Source organism: Poecile atricapillus, chromosome 11 (genome assembly GCF_030490865.1).
Source record: "Poecile atricapillus isolate bPoeAtr1 chromosome 11, bPoeAtr1.hap1, whole genome shotgun sequence".
NCBI classification, from domain to species: domain Eukaryota; kingdom Metazoa; phylum Chordata; class Aves; order Passeriformes; family Paridae; genus Poecile; species Poecile atricapillus.
Window position 1 is genome coordinate 1,365,001 of NC_081259.1, and position 14,386 is coordinate 1,379,386.

General features: G+C 41.1%; 1 protein-coding gene across 2 annotated transcripts in view; it reads right to left on the reverse strand.

The window, feature by feature from the left end:
- Positions 1-14,386, reverse strand: part of MAP2K5 (mitogen-activated protein kinase kinase 5) — a 133,695-nt gene that overhangs the window by 20,904 nt on the left and 98,405 nt on the right. For both annotated transcript variants that reach the window (XM_058846791.1, XM_058846790.1), the window contains 2 exons: positions 5,299-5,360; positions 762-807 (listed from right to left, as the gene is read on the reverse strand). In XM_058846791.1, coding sequence (XP_058702774.1) covers positions 762-807; positions 5,299-5,360 — 108 coding nt within the window. The remainder of the gene's footprint in view (positions 1-761; positions 808-5,298; positions 5,361-14,386) is intronic.

Here is a 14,386-nt window from a genome sequence, read left to right on the forward strand (position 1 = left end):
TCCCTTACGATAATTCCTGGATTCCAATTGTCTCTGCACATCTCAGGCACGATAAATAAACTTTTTTTAAATAAATATGTTTTTTTTTTAATAAATTTTGATGATTTTAGAGAAGCTTTTGAGCAAACAGAGTGTAAAGGAAAGTAAGGGAACATTTAAAAATTGAAGTTATTTGACATGAGTCAGAGGGGATTGTGAGTCTACAGAAATTGCTGGAAGTAGCAATAATTAATAAGTGAAAAAATGAAAATTGCTGATTCCAACCCTGAAAACCCTTCCACAGACACCAAACATTCTCTCATCCTCCTGCAGCCAATCTGATTTAATTTCCCACCAACACCAGCAAAAACAGCAGCTCTTGAATTTCATTAAAATCCGTATTTTAACCACACTCTGTTCCCAATTTTCACATTTGGGAAGGTTGAGGCTGGCAAAGAGTGACCTACATTAAAATGTAATCCCTGGACATCCAGACTGGAAGAAAATGTGTCTCAAAAATGGTTTTGAAACTCAATAAAGGATGTGAGAGTTGGGAATGAAACTCCCCAAATCAGCAGTGAACCCCAAATTCAGCACGGCAATCCCACCTCTGCTTTTGGCTGCAAATCTTTGCAATTGGAATATTTGGAATTGCTGCAGGAGCAGGAAAAGCTTGGAGAGAAATGCACTGAAAAATGCAGGGAAAAAAAAAATTCATTTCTAGGTAAATGACCAAAAAATAAATATCCAGTGGGAAATCCAAATGGGAATTTTTCACTTACCATTAAATCTTCAGGTGCCGGCCTCTCCTTTGGCTGCTTCTTCATGCTGTGCCACAAAAACAAAATGTTTGTGTCAAAATAACTGCAGGTTTGTTTGAAATGCTGAAATATTGAATTGTTTCACTTGAAAATTTGAAATATTGAACTGTTTTACTTGAAAATTTTGAAATATTGAATTGTTTAATTTGAAAATTTTGAAATATTGAATTGTTTAATTTGAATATTTGAAATATTGAAATTTTTCACTTGAAAATTTGAAATATTGAATTGTTTTATTTGAAATTTTGAAACACTGTTCTATTTGAAACGTTGAAATATTGAATTACTTGAAACTGAAATACTGAATTACTTGAAACATTGAAATACTGAATTACTTGAAACTTTGAAATATTGAATTACTTGAAATGTTGAAATATTGAATTGTTTGAAACTTTGAAATATTGAATTGTTTGAAACTTTGAAATATTGAATTGTTTGAAACTTTGAAATATGGAATTGTTCTACTTGAAATTCTGAAATACTGTTCTATTTGAAAAGTTGAAATATTGAACTGCATTTTCTCTCTTTTATTGCAGAGTGGAGAATTTCAGTCCCCAAAATATTATTTTTCCTCTCTCCCAGCCTTTCCTAAGGAATTTTTTCCCCTCTCCCAACCTTCCCTAAAGGATTTTCTCTCTCTTCCACCCTTCCCTAAGGGATTTTAACTCTCTCCCATCCTTCCCTATGGGATTTTTCCTCCCTCCCAGCTTTCCCTAAGGGATTTTTCCCCTCTCCCACCCTTCCCTAAAGGATTTTTATTCCCTTCCACCCTTCCCTAGGGGATTTTTCCTCCCTCCCAACCTTCCCTATGGGATTTTCTCCCACTCCCAACCTTCCTTAAAGGTTTTTTCCACCTCCCACCATTCCCTATGGGATTTTTCCCCTCTCCCAACCTTCCTTAAAGGATTTTTTCTCCCTTCCACCCCTCCCTAAGGAATTTTCTCTCCCTCCCAGCCTTCCCTATGGGATTTTTCCTCCCTTCCACCCTTTCCTAAGGAATTTTCTCTCCTTCCTATCCTTCTCTATGGGATTTTTCCCCTCTCCCTGCCCTCCCTAAGGGATTTCAACTCTCTCCCATCCTTCCCTAAAGGATTTTCTCTCCCTTCCACCCTTCCCTGAAGGATTTTTCCTCACTCCCACCCTTCCCTAAGGAATTTTCTCTCCCTCCCAACCTTCCCTGAGGGATTTTCTCCCATTCCCACCCTTCCTTGAGGGATTTTTCCTCCCTCCCAGCCCTCCCTAAGGGATTTTTCCCTTCTCCCACCCTTCCCTAAAGGATTTTCTCTTCCTCCCACCCTTCCCTATGGGATTTTTCATCCCTCCCACCCTTCCCTTACAGGACACAGGGCTCCACTCTCTTTTTCCCCATGAAAGATGTGCAAACACAGAACCCCCTAAAAACCAGGAAAGTGCCCAGACAGCCAATTCCCATTTTCCTGTGGATTACGACACAAAGGATCCCCCAAAGAGGACGGGAAGGGAAATCCCACTCCAGCTCCGAAAACACTCAATACCCCGAGCTTCCTCCCTTCATTTTCCTCCTTTATTTCCATTCCCTGCAGGGTGATAGTTCATTACCCAGCATTAACCTGTTTAGAAGATCAGGTTTCTGCTGCAAACAGCGCTGCATTTTGCCTGCAACAGGTGCAATTAAGCTCTCTTAGCTGCACAATAACCACAGAGGTGACCACCAGGAGCTGCCTACGGAATAATTGGATCCTATCCAAACATCCAGCCTTTATGGCACAAAGTCTGGGGATGCTGCTCACTTGACATCTCTCACTTTTATTCCAAATTGATTGCTTAAATAAGATATATTTGCTCCTAATTGGGTTTTTTTTGGTTTTTTTTTTTATTTTTAGCCAAATAATTCCTCCCACCCCAACCCTCGCCAAGCAGAGCTAATAAAAGCCTGGATATAAAGCACCAAACGAGCCCTGCTGTAAATTGGAGATATTAAGGACACAATTTACCTTCCCCTACAAATAACTCCGAGCCCCTCAAATAATCAAGTCCCAGAAGCTGTCGGAGGCAGCAGCTCTAATCTGACAGCCCAAAGTAGCTGAGTCCCCAGGGAAAGGGAGGCTATTAGCCACCATCACTTATGCTGCAGGTTGACATCTGGGGGGATTTTAACACAGGTTATCCCCTCCCTCTGCCTCCTTCCTTTATTTTTATTTTTATTTTTATTTTTATTTTTATTTTTATTTTTTATTTTTATTTTATTTTATTTTTAATTTTTAATTTATTTTTATTTTTATTTTTAATTTAATTTAACTGTATTTTATTTGACTTAATTTAATTTAATTTCATTTATTTTCACTTTATTTTAATTCATTTATTTTCATTTTATTTTATTTTACTTTATTTACTTTATTGTTTTATTTCATTTTATTTCACTTATTTTCATTTTAATTCATTTATTTTCATTTTATTTTATTTTATTTTATTTTATTTTATTTTAATTTAATTTAATTTAATTTTATTTTATTTTAATTTATTTTATTTTATTTTATTTTATTTTATTTTATTTTATTTATTTTACTTTATTTTACTTTATTTCATTTCACTTCATTTCATTTCACTTCACTTCATTTCATTTCATTTCATTTCATTTGACTTTATTTTATTTTATTTATTTTATTTTATTTCATTTTATTACATTTTATTTTACTTTACGTTATTTATTTTACTTTATTTTACTTTATTTTATTTTACTTTATTTCATTTCATCTCATTTAATTTCATTTTTTTTAGTTTGGGACCAGTCTCATCAACATTTTGGGGAGGATAAAGGAGCTGGAGCTCCACTCCCAAGGTTGTTCTGCAGAATCCCCCAAAAACCCTCAATCCCTGTAAGCCAAAACCCCTGAAAACCGAGGCCTCTGTTACACAAACTTTAATTATTCAGTTACTTTAATTAACCGCTCATCACCCGCTCTTTGTGTCTGCATTTGTTCCAGGCCTCACAGATACTTTCTGCTGGCTCAAAATTCAGTTTTTTTAGTCACTTTTTACCCCAAAACGTGCAAAACCCAACCTCTGTGGGGTTGAGATCTTGGGGGAGGATGAGGAAAAACCCTGGAAAACCAGGAAAAACCTCTGGAAAAATAAACACACATTCCAAAAATTCATCATTCTGCGCATAAACGCCTCCCCTTTTCAAATTATTTCTGGATTTTGAGGGGTTTGGGGCAGTTAAAATGTGATTTTTCCCTTTGCTTTGCTGCTTTAGGATCTGTTTCCCTCCAGGTTTGCATCCTCTGCTCACTCCAGAACTGTTTATTCCACGACCTCCTCCTCTCCCCAATTCTCCTTTAATTTAAAAAGTTCCCAATGAATTATTCCATTTAAGGACAGCAAATACACCCAGCAGTGTTTAAAACCACAAAAATTACTGAGAAGCCAATGAATTCATCCAGGCCTTCCTAAACACTGAGGCAATTTTATATGAAATATTTAGGAGGGGGAAAAAAAAACCAACCCCCACCCAAATATTAAATTTTAAATATTAAATCTTAAATTTTAAATCTTAATTTTTAAATCTTAAATTTTAAATCTTAAATTTTAAACTTGAAATCTTAATTTTTAACTTTTAAATCTTAAATTCTAAATTTTAAATCTTAATTTTTAATTTTTAACTTTTAAATCTTAAATTTCGAATCTTAATTTTTAATTTTTAAATTGCAAATTTTAAATCTTAATTTTTCAATTTAAAATCTTAAATCTTAAATCTCAAATTTTAAATCTTAATTTTTAACTTTTAAATCGCAAATTTTAAATCTTAGTTTTTCAATTTTACGTCTTAAATCTTAAATTTTAAATCTAAATTTTTAAATCTTAAAATGTTAAATTTTAATTTTTAAATTTTAGATATTAAACCTTAAATATTAAATCTTAAATTTTGAATCTTAATTCTTAACTTTTACATCTTAAATCTCGATTTTTCATTTTTAACTTCTAAATTTTCGCTTTCAAATTTTAACTTATAAATCTTAATTTTTAACTTTTAAATTTTTCACTTTTAAATTTTAACTTTTAAATCTTAATTTTTAACTTTTAAATTTTTCACTTTTAAATTTTAACTTTTAAATCTTAATTTTTAACTTTTAAATTTTTCACTTTTAAATTTTAACTTTTAAATCTTAATTTTTAACTTTTAAATTTTTAACTTTTAAATTTTAACTTTTAAATCTTAATTTTTAAATTTTAAATTTCAACTTTTAACCACACGTGAGTTTGCCAGACGAATTCTCCAAGGCTCTCACACTCAGGGCGAGGTTTATTTAAAACCCCCCCCAAATAAATAAAACCCCAACCCCTGTAAGCACTTTTAGGACCCTTTATATAAATAATTTTTATATCATTTAAGCAGTTTGCTCCGCTTTTTTTTGCTGCCCAATCCCCCCGGGAAGGGATGGAGGGATGCAGAGGAGGTTTTGGGGAGCTGGGAGTTGATCACGGATCATTTCCATCCATGGATGTTTGCGAATCTCACCATTGAGTGATGAAGTGCACAAATGGCTCCGAGAATTCTCCTGCTGGAAGCACCGGCGATTCCTGGCATTGCAGCGAGACAAGGAGAGCAGTCAGCAGCAGGAAAATGCATTTTTTTGGGTTCTTTTCTTTAATTATTATTTAATTTATTATTCTTTTTTTTTTTGAGCAAAACAACAGCAAAACAAAACACACACACAAAAAAAAACCCCCAAACCAAACAAACCCAACCCCTCCCCATAACGAATAATAACCCCAAAATCTCCTTTTTCACACACATTTGAGACAGAAAGGTACAAATTCTTTGGAGGATGTGTTATAAAACACTGAATTTCAACTAATGAGTATTACACAATGGGTAAAAACATGTGGAAAGACACTGAGGGGAGGTGAAAAAAGGACAATGATAGCCACAGGGTAAAAAGGAAGGTAGGGAAAGTGTAAATGAGAAATTAATGATTATTTAAGTAACACACAAATGGTCTTGTAATTAACAAAGAGCTGTGAAATTATTCTTGTGTTGACCTTTGTTTCTTTCACTGCAATCGCTATTTATTTACACTCATGTTTATTTACACTTATTCATTTTCCAGGCTGTCCTCATATGCTGCCTGTTCACCATTGAAAAGGCAAAAAAAAGAATTTTTTAAAAGCCAAAAAAAAAAATAAATAAGGAGCAAAATAAAAGCAGGATTTACCAGGCTAGTGATAGAAAACAAGCAGCCAGTATTTATGGGAGAAAAATAAAAAAAAAAAAGGGGAAAAAAAATAAAATAAATGAAGATTAGGAAGAGGGAACAAACAACATCAGCATTTGCAAAGAAGGGCTTTACGAATTTCGGGAGTTTTTCCAGGAATGACGGAGAGCTCCAGTGTGTTTATGGTGTAACAGCTCAGGATGTAATGAAATTACACTGCAGAGTACTTTAACAGTGTCATCTCATTAGACCTACAGTTGGAACAAGAGAGCCACATAAAACACGCAGCTGCAAATGACTCCATTCTCATCTATTCTCATTTGCTATTAAAAATACCTTTCGGCGTCTTTTTTTCCCTCCCTGACATCCCTCCACAAAGTACCCTGCAAAGTATGATACATGCACCTATTTAAATTAACAAAGGAATGACTTATTTTAATCTCACTGTGCTTTGGAGTGCTTTGGCCATTTGGATGAGCAATATATCATTACATACAACCTTCCAGCGCTGCAGGCAAGAAACTCGGAGCGTGCAGCATTTGGTGGGAGCCAAACAATTTCTCTAGCACACAACTGTGTCAAATGCATGCATGTATTCATTATGGGGAACGGGGAAAATAGCTTTGATGTAGTGGAAAAAAGAAGATGATAAAAGCACCTCTGCAATGTGTGTGCCATTATCAATGGTGGCAGATAGACACGACTGCAGAGCCTCCTGTGTGATTAGTAAATATACATATAATTGCTGTGGCCAATTATCAGAAAAATGAGATCGGTAATTACAAGAGAGAAAATTAACTAGAACTCTTATTAAGGCTTTGTTTCCAATCCCAACAATTGGAAACCGCTGGAAAATACAATTAAATCAAAAGTAGCTCAAGAGTAAAAGGAGAAGCCAAAATTGCTCGACGATTTTCAAAGACTTCTATTAAATACAAGGAGTTTTTCACAGAACGTGGCCAAATTCTCTTTGAACTCGGGCAGGGCGAGGGAGAGGTTATTGTTTCCAAACTTAGAAATGACAGCAATCCAGGGGAGCTTTCTGCTGGAGAGCAGAGGCAACACAAGGAAATCGGCAGCACAATTAAACTTTCTCCACTTCAAAGCTCTGCCCATGAAAATTATCTGGATTAACTGAGAAAACCGAGGGAAATGCCAGCCTTGCTCTGACAGAGCAGGATTTGCCTCTCCCAGTGCTTCCCTCTTGACCAGAAGAACTTCCCTGGACTTCTCCCTGAAGCCACTGGGATGGACACGAAAGGGACAGGCTGGAAATGATCCAGGTACAGAATCCATGGGATGGACACAAAAGGGACAGGCAGGAAATGATCCAGGCACAGAATCCATGGGATGGACACAAAAGGGACAGGCTGGAAATGATCTGGACACAGAATCCACTGGGATGAAAACGCTCCAGGCACAGAATCCACAGGGATGGACCCAAAAAGGGACAGGGAGGAAATGATCCAAGCACAGAATCCATGGGAGACACTGGGATGAATCCACGGGGGACACTGGGATGGATCCATGGGGGACACTGGGATGGACACAAAAGGGACAGGCAAGAAATGATCCAGACACAGAATCCACTGGGATGGAAATGCTCCAGGCACAGAATCCATGGGTGACACTGGGATGAATCCAAGGGAGACACTGGGATGGACCCAGAAAGGGAAAGGGAGGAAACAATCTGGGCACAGAATCCATGGGGGACACTGGGATGGATCCATGGGGGACACTGGGATGGATCCATGGGGGACACTGGGATGGACCCATGGGAGACACTGGGATGGATCCATGGGGGACACTGGGATGGACACAAAAGGCAAGAAATGATCCAGACACAGAATCCACTGGGATGGAAATGCTCCAGGCACAGAATCCATGGGTGACACTGGGATGAATCCAAGGGAGACACTGGGATGGATCCATGGGAGACACTGGGATGAATCCACAGGAGACACTGGGATGGATCCATGGAGGACACTGGGATGGACCCAGAGGGGACAGGGAGGAAACGATCTGGGCACAGAATCCATGGGGGACACTGGGGTGAATCCACAGCGGACACTGGGATGGATCCATGGGAGACACCAGGATGGATCCATGGAGGACACTGGGATGGATCCATGGGAGACACTGGGATGGATCCATGGAGGACACTGGGATGGATCCAGAGGGGACAGGGAGGAAATGCTCTGGGCACAGAATCCATGGGGGACACTGGGATGAATCCACAGCGGACACTGGGATGGATCCATGGGATACACTGGGATGAATCCATGGGGGACACTGGGATGAATCCATGGGGGACACTGGGATGGATCCATGGGAGACACTGGGATGGATCCATGGGAGACACTGGGATGAATCCATGGGGGACAGGCAGGAAATTCTCCGGGCACAGATCCCCCAGGACACGGTTCCCTGGGGAGCTGGCAGTGCCCAGCAATCCTCCCCTGCTGTTTGTTTTAACTCAAATGCCAGCCAGGAGCTTTTCCCAAGCCAGACGCGCCTCCAGGGGCTGCAGGATCGGGATATCCAGCACTTCACACTCATTTGGGAGGTGATAATTTCTGCATTCACAAGAGATGACCGACCCATAATCGAGAGAAAGCTCATTATGAGAGGGGAGGAGAAGCTCCCACTCTGGCTATTCCAAACCCTCTGGGCTCATCCAGGAAAGGGCAGAAGTTGTTCCAACATCAGCAGAAAAACCTGGACCTGCAGCACAGCCAGGGCACGAGGGGCTCCTGCCTATGAAAATTTCAACTGGGTGGAAGTAAATGTTAAATCCTGGTTTTCTTCCCGTTTTTTTGGCATGTTTTTCTGTTTAATTCAGGTATTTCACCTGCTGGCCACGCCTGGGCTGGTTTGTGCTGAGGAGCTGGGGAAGAGATTTTGTGTGGAAGGGTGGAGATGAACACACCCGGGATCTCAGGGTGGAAAGGAGATGGAAACATCCTGAGGAATCCCATGGACACAAATTTATCAGAGATCTGCCTGAAAAATGCAAAACCTTTTGGGAGGCTCAGGGAAATCGAGGCTGAATCTGGAGGAGACCTTCCACCAGAGCTCAAGTGCAGGATGTGCAGACAAAGCTCATTTTGTACCCTGAGGATTCCCAGATGTGGTCCAAGAGATGGGAATGAGGGGAAATAAAGCAAAGCTCCACATCTGTACCCAGTCTGAGCATCTGCTGCTCCCCAGGGACCTGCCTCATTTCCCCACCTCCAAAACGAAATCACACCATAGAGGGAAAGTAGAAATCCAAGATTTTAAAGGAGTGAGGAACAGATCTTTTCAATTATGACTGGGAAAAGCTTCCTTCCTTCTCATGAGCTGCCACGGCTTTTGAGCAGCATCGGAAAGACCTCGATACTGGGGACGATGCCAAAATGGCACTGAGGACACAAAGGCTTCTAAGAATCCACGGAACGTTGTTCCCAGGACTGGCTGCTTCTCTGAGATCCAAGAAAGATCCAAGCAAGATCCAGCATTTCCACAACTGGGATCTGCTGCAGGAGAAGACAAGAGCAGCCTCTGATTTCTCCAAACCAACCGCGCACACCGAGCGAGGGAAGGGCAAGGGGGAAAAAGAAGTTTGAGTGATGCCTTTGCCTTGTGAATAATGAACAGTTCAAGGAGGTCAACCCATTACAACTGAAACCGTTTAATTATTAATTATGCACAATCCATGAGCAAAAGGACAAGTTCAGAATGTTTAATGTGTGGTAACTCCGACCGGACCCTCTCTTGGCATTTTGTTATTAGCACTTGTCAGCAAGGTGCTCAGGCAGAAAGACAAAAGCACAGCGGCAGAAAACGCGAGCTGGAGGAGGAGGGAGGGCTTTAAACTTCAAACACTGCTCCTAATATTTAATTTATAGAGTGCCAGGGCTCTGGTATAAACCTTATTGACTTCCCTGGAGTCAGGGGAGGCCACATTATCTAAATGAAGACCTGAGAATGAGCTCACCCAACAATCCCTCCCAAATCCCTCTCTTTTGAAGGCAGCAATAACATCAGGATCTGGATCTTGTTTTTTCCCTCATGGGTCTGAACAAGGGAAAAAAGAAGCACCAAACCCTTGGAACCTCTGCAATATGAGCTTGAATTACAGATCCCAGCATAATCCTCACCCACTCCTCCAACTGATTATTTGGGATTTCTCCTGCTCTGTTTGCTCTCCCTAAGCAGAGCAGGGGCAGAGATGCTGCTGAGGCTCAGGAAATAAATAAATCCACAAATAAACATGGATAAGGCACCTTCCTCCTTCTCCTGTCCAGTTTGCAGGTTTACAGGGATAACCTCAAGAAGAAAACTCAACAGATACAGTTTGGAGTTGCTTATTTTTTTCTTTAGGAAAACTTATCAGTGAAATTTGGGACTCATTCCTGACTGGCAACAAGCACCAAAATCCCCCAGGCTAAGCCACCTTCGGGGGTCTCACCCAACACACGATTTCTTGAGAGTCAAATGTTTGCTCAGAACATATTCCAAGGCCTGAGATGCATCACATCCTCCTGAAGGAGGAATCCCAGAGTGGAAAAGCAGGAAACACAGAGCAGCCGAGGAGCGTTTCCAGGAGGGATCTGCTGCAGGAGAAGACAAGAGCAGCAGATCCCATTTCTCCGAGGGAAGAGGGAAGGAGTGGGAGCGATGCCATGGGGGTGCTGATGGAAATCTCGGGATCAAATCCCCATTCCCAGTCCCTTGGGGCCAGGGATGGAACGAGGGACGCGTCCCACGAGAGCCCGGTGGCAACCGTGGCTGCAATTCCCAGCGCACGCCCCAGATCCAGACGGGTTTTACTCCTGCTGCTCTGGGAAGGGTTAAATTTTCCCGTTTTCCCCCCTCAGCTCTGTTTGTGCAGAAGGAGCTGCCATGGTCCTGTGGCTCCACGGCCACAGGAGAGAAGTTACCAGAACCCAGCAAACCAAAGCTCAGTTCCTCTCTGCTCCGGGCTCCCCCAGCGCTCCCTGCCTGTGGAATGAGCATCTCCTCCGGGCACAAACTCCTGTTCTGGCTCCTCCACCGATGCTGGAATGGCAGCATTTCATAAATAATGCCTGTGCTTTGCTCTGCCTTATCACTTCAGCCCTCAACATCTATAGGATGAAGGAGTTTTTGCGCTTCTCTCGTACTAAAGCTGTCAAAAAATGTATTTGCATTTTGTTTTGTGGTCAAAAAATGCTTTTTTAATTTGTTTTTTTAATTTTTATTTCGGATAAACAAGTTTTAGATGCACCAGAAATGCTGCCAGCTGCAATTACAAGTAATAAATGCACTGTAGTTCCCAGAAAATTCTGAGTTGGAAGGAACCATAAGGATCACCAAGTCCAGCTCTTAGGTGAATGGTCTTTTTTGTACAAACTCAGATTTACTCCTACAAGGACAACTTTCTTCCACAAAAGTGTTATTTCTATCTAGAAACATATAAATAAAATCCCTTTCCCAGTTTAGATTATTCCTTCCAGACAACCCCCCGCTCTCTATATAAAAACAAAAAAATCAAAGCCTGAATTTCGATTTTACTCTTCCAACTTTCTTCCACAGCATTCCTAAAACAATGTATCTATAAAACAACAACAAGAAGAAGAAAAATAAATTTATTTCTTCCCTTTCCAGCCAATCTACTTCAAAAGGCCCGAGCAAGCCTAATGCAGGGGATTTCTGACAAGTAACAAGTTGGCAGCAGCCGGCGGTGGCTGGAGGTGGCTCCCAGGCCTGGACTTGAAAGAATTCCTGGATTGCTCCTGCTCAGCTCCCAGCCCGGGCAGGAAGGTGAAGGATGATTACATCTCTGCACCTCTTGCTCTTTTTCTCTGCAGCAGGTGCCCAAAGTGACAAATTACCCCTGGGGGCAGCTCGGCGTGTGAAGTTCTGTGCGCGGCGCGGGGAACTCGTTGGTTTGCGGAGCTGGAGCTGGACGGAGCCCAGGGTGAAAGGCCAAGGTTTCATCCCCAAAACACAGCCTGCATCGAAACCTCAAACCTCCTGAGGACCAGCTCCTCTCCCAGCTGCCTGCTCCTCAAATTCCTGGGAATATCAGGCACTTCCCTCTGTCGGGACGGCGCTCCCGGTGAAATAACCCGGTGGATATTGGGATTGTTTGGTTGTAGCTACTGGGGGATGATTTTAGCCCAGAAAAATGGGGGGAAAGAAGGGATTAAGAGCAGGAATAATGCAGAGTGTGGGATGTGTCTCCCCTTGCCGTGATGCCTTAGGATTTTTGCTTTTGTGTTTTTAAGGTATTTGTAATTTTTAGTGCAGAACTCCCAGTGTGAGCTGCTGCTTTCCCATTTTGGTCAAACACAACAATTCCTCTCCAGGCCTGGGAGCCAAGGACACCTCACTGCCTCAAACCCCCAGAAATGTGAACAAAAGTGACCTGGGGAGAGCAAACGGGGGGTGAATGACTTCATTACCTGCAGCTGGAACTGGAAGATCAACCCTCAACATTCAAATGGACCAAACTTATTAAAGTGAGAATTTTTTGGGTGTGGGAATGCCCTGAATGTACCTGAAAGCCCCTTAAATAAACAGAACTGATTTTTATTCCCTTAATTTTGCCTGGCCTGTGTTTTCAGGCAGTCCCAAAAAGGCCTCTCAGCCAGGCTCCGAAGGGCCTGCAAAAACAGGTTAATCCCTCCACCAGAAATTGCTTTTTTCTCTCAAAACAACCCAAGAATTCCTCCCTCTCCTGGCTGCTCTCCTGTCGCTCATCAGGCAGCAGAGCACGGCAGCTCTGGGCAGACGAACACACGCGGCCACACCGAGGGGACCCGGCGAAAAACTCAACCCATTTGTTGTTCCCTCTCCTCCTCTGCACCCTCCCCATGCATTTTTATTGCTTTTTCATAAAACACCGCTGCAAATAATCAAGCATGACCATTGACATCCACAAGATTGAGTTTTAGGAACCATTAAATGAGCTTGTTCTCCTGGGAAGGTTCTTGCTCAGGTTGGTCTAAAGGTAATTATTCAGCAATTCCTACCTGTGGTTTTACCTTGTTCCTGTAGAAGTCTCTGAATTTCATACACTGGTAAGGTCACAGTTGCTGCCTCCATAAAAACTGTTCCTTAAACCAGCTTATCCACCAAAAAAATTACTGTAGGTTTGGGTAAACATACACACACACATGTGTGTAACCCATGGAAATCTTCAAAACTCCAGAAATTTCCTACATTTAAATCAACACCTGAGAATCTAAAGAAATTCCTGAAGGAAAGAAATGAAATCTTGTTTCGTTCTGAGCCTTTTTTTGGAGTTTTTTTTTTTGCTGCATTTATGGCAAGAGCAAGATGCAGCGTGGATTGGTAAGGTGAAGGAATTTAGGAATCCTCCTCCTGTTATTTGAACATCCTGGGAATTTTAAAGGTTATTCCAGTAAGCAGAGGGATATATTTAACCACATTAAAAAAAAATAAATAAAATACGATAGGAACAACTATAGAGAAAACATGGATTAAGTACAATTTAGGTTTAAGTACAATTTAGGTTTTTTTTCCACGGGAAAATCTGAAATCATATTGACACTGAAATGCTTCACAGCTCAGCGTTAACACCCCACCGGCTCTTAAATGTTTCTGGAGGAAGGATTTAAAAAGAGACCCAAAAAAAAAAAAAAGAAAAAAGAGGTCTTTGATTTGTGGAGTTTGGAAAGTCCTTGAGCTAGATTAAACTGCAGTCTTGTGAGACCGAGTATCTCTGTGGGGGCACTCGACAGAAATGCTCAAGAAACTCGAGGAAGCTTCTCTCTGCTTGCTCATGGAGCTATCAGGGTAAGGATTCATCAGGACAACTAATTAATTTTTCTCCTCCATTTCTGCCTGTTAAAGCAGGCAGGTTTTGCAATGCTGCCTCCTGTTTGTACAAACCAGGATTTGCTCTCCCCGAGCTTCTGATGGAATTGGAATAAAGAAATAATTTAAAACTGACGGGCAAAAAAAAAAATGGAGTTCTTTTCCTCCCTAATCCGATACAATTAAAAACAAATTAAACCAAAAGCGACGCTTAAATCACAATTACAGTGAGGCAAACTACGGCACCTCTGAAACCCAAATTAATTTCTCTCAGGTGAGGAAGAGGAAAAGGTTGGAGAGCAGAGCTGATGTTTAACTACAGAGCTGGTGCCCAAACTGCTCCAGGGGCTGGCAGGAATTGCTTTCCTAGAAGGGACACTCCAACTACATTAAAGGTTAAATAAAATAGCCCTGAAGAGCTTAAGGAATATTTAAAGGACTCCACAGGATGTGTTCCAGCTTTCTGTCTATCCAACCTTCTCCAGATGCAGAGCAGACACCTCTGAAGCCTCAGGATCCAAAGGATGGGAAAACCACGAAGCTCCTGGGTCTGGGATTTTGGGATCCTGCAATCTGCAAGCA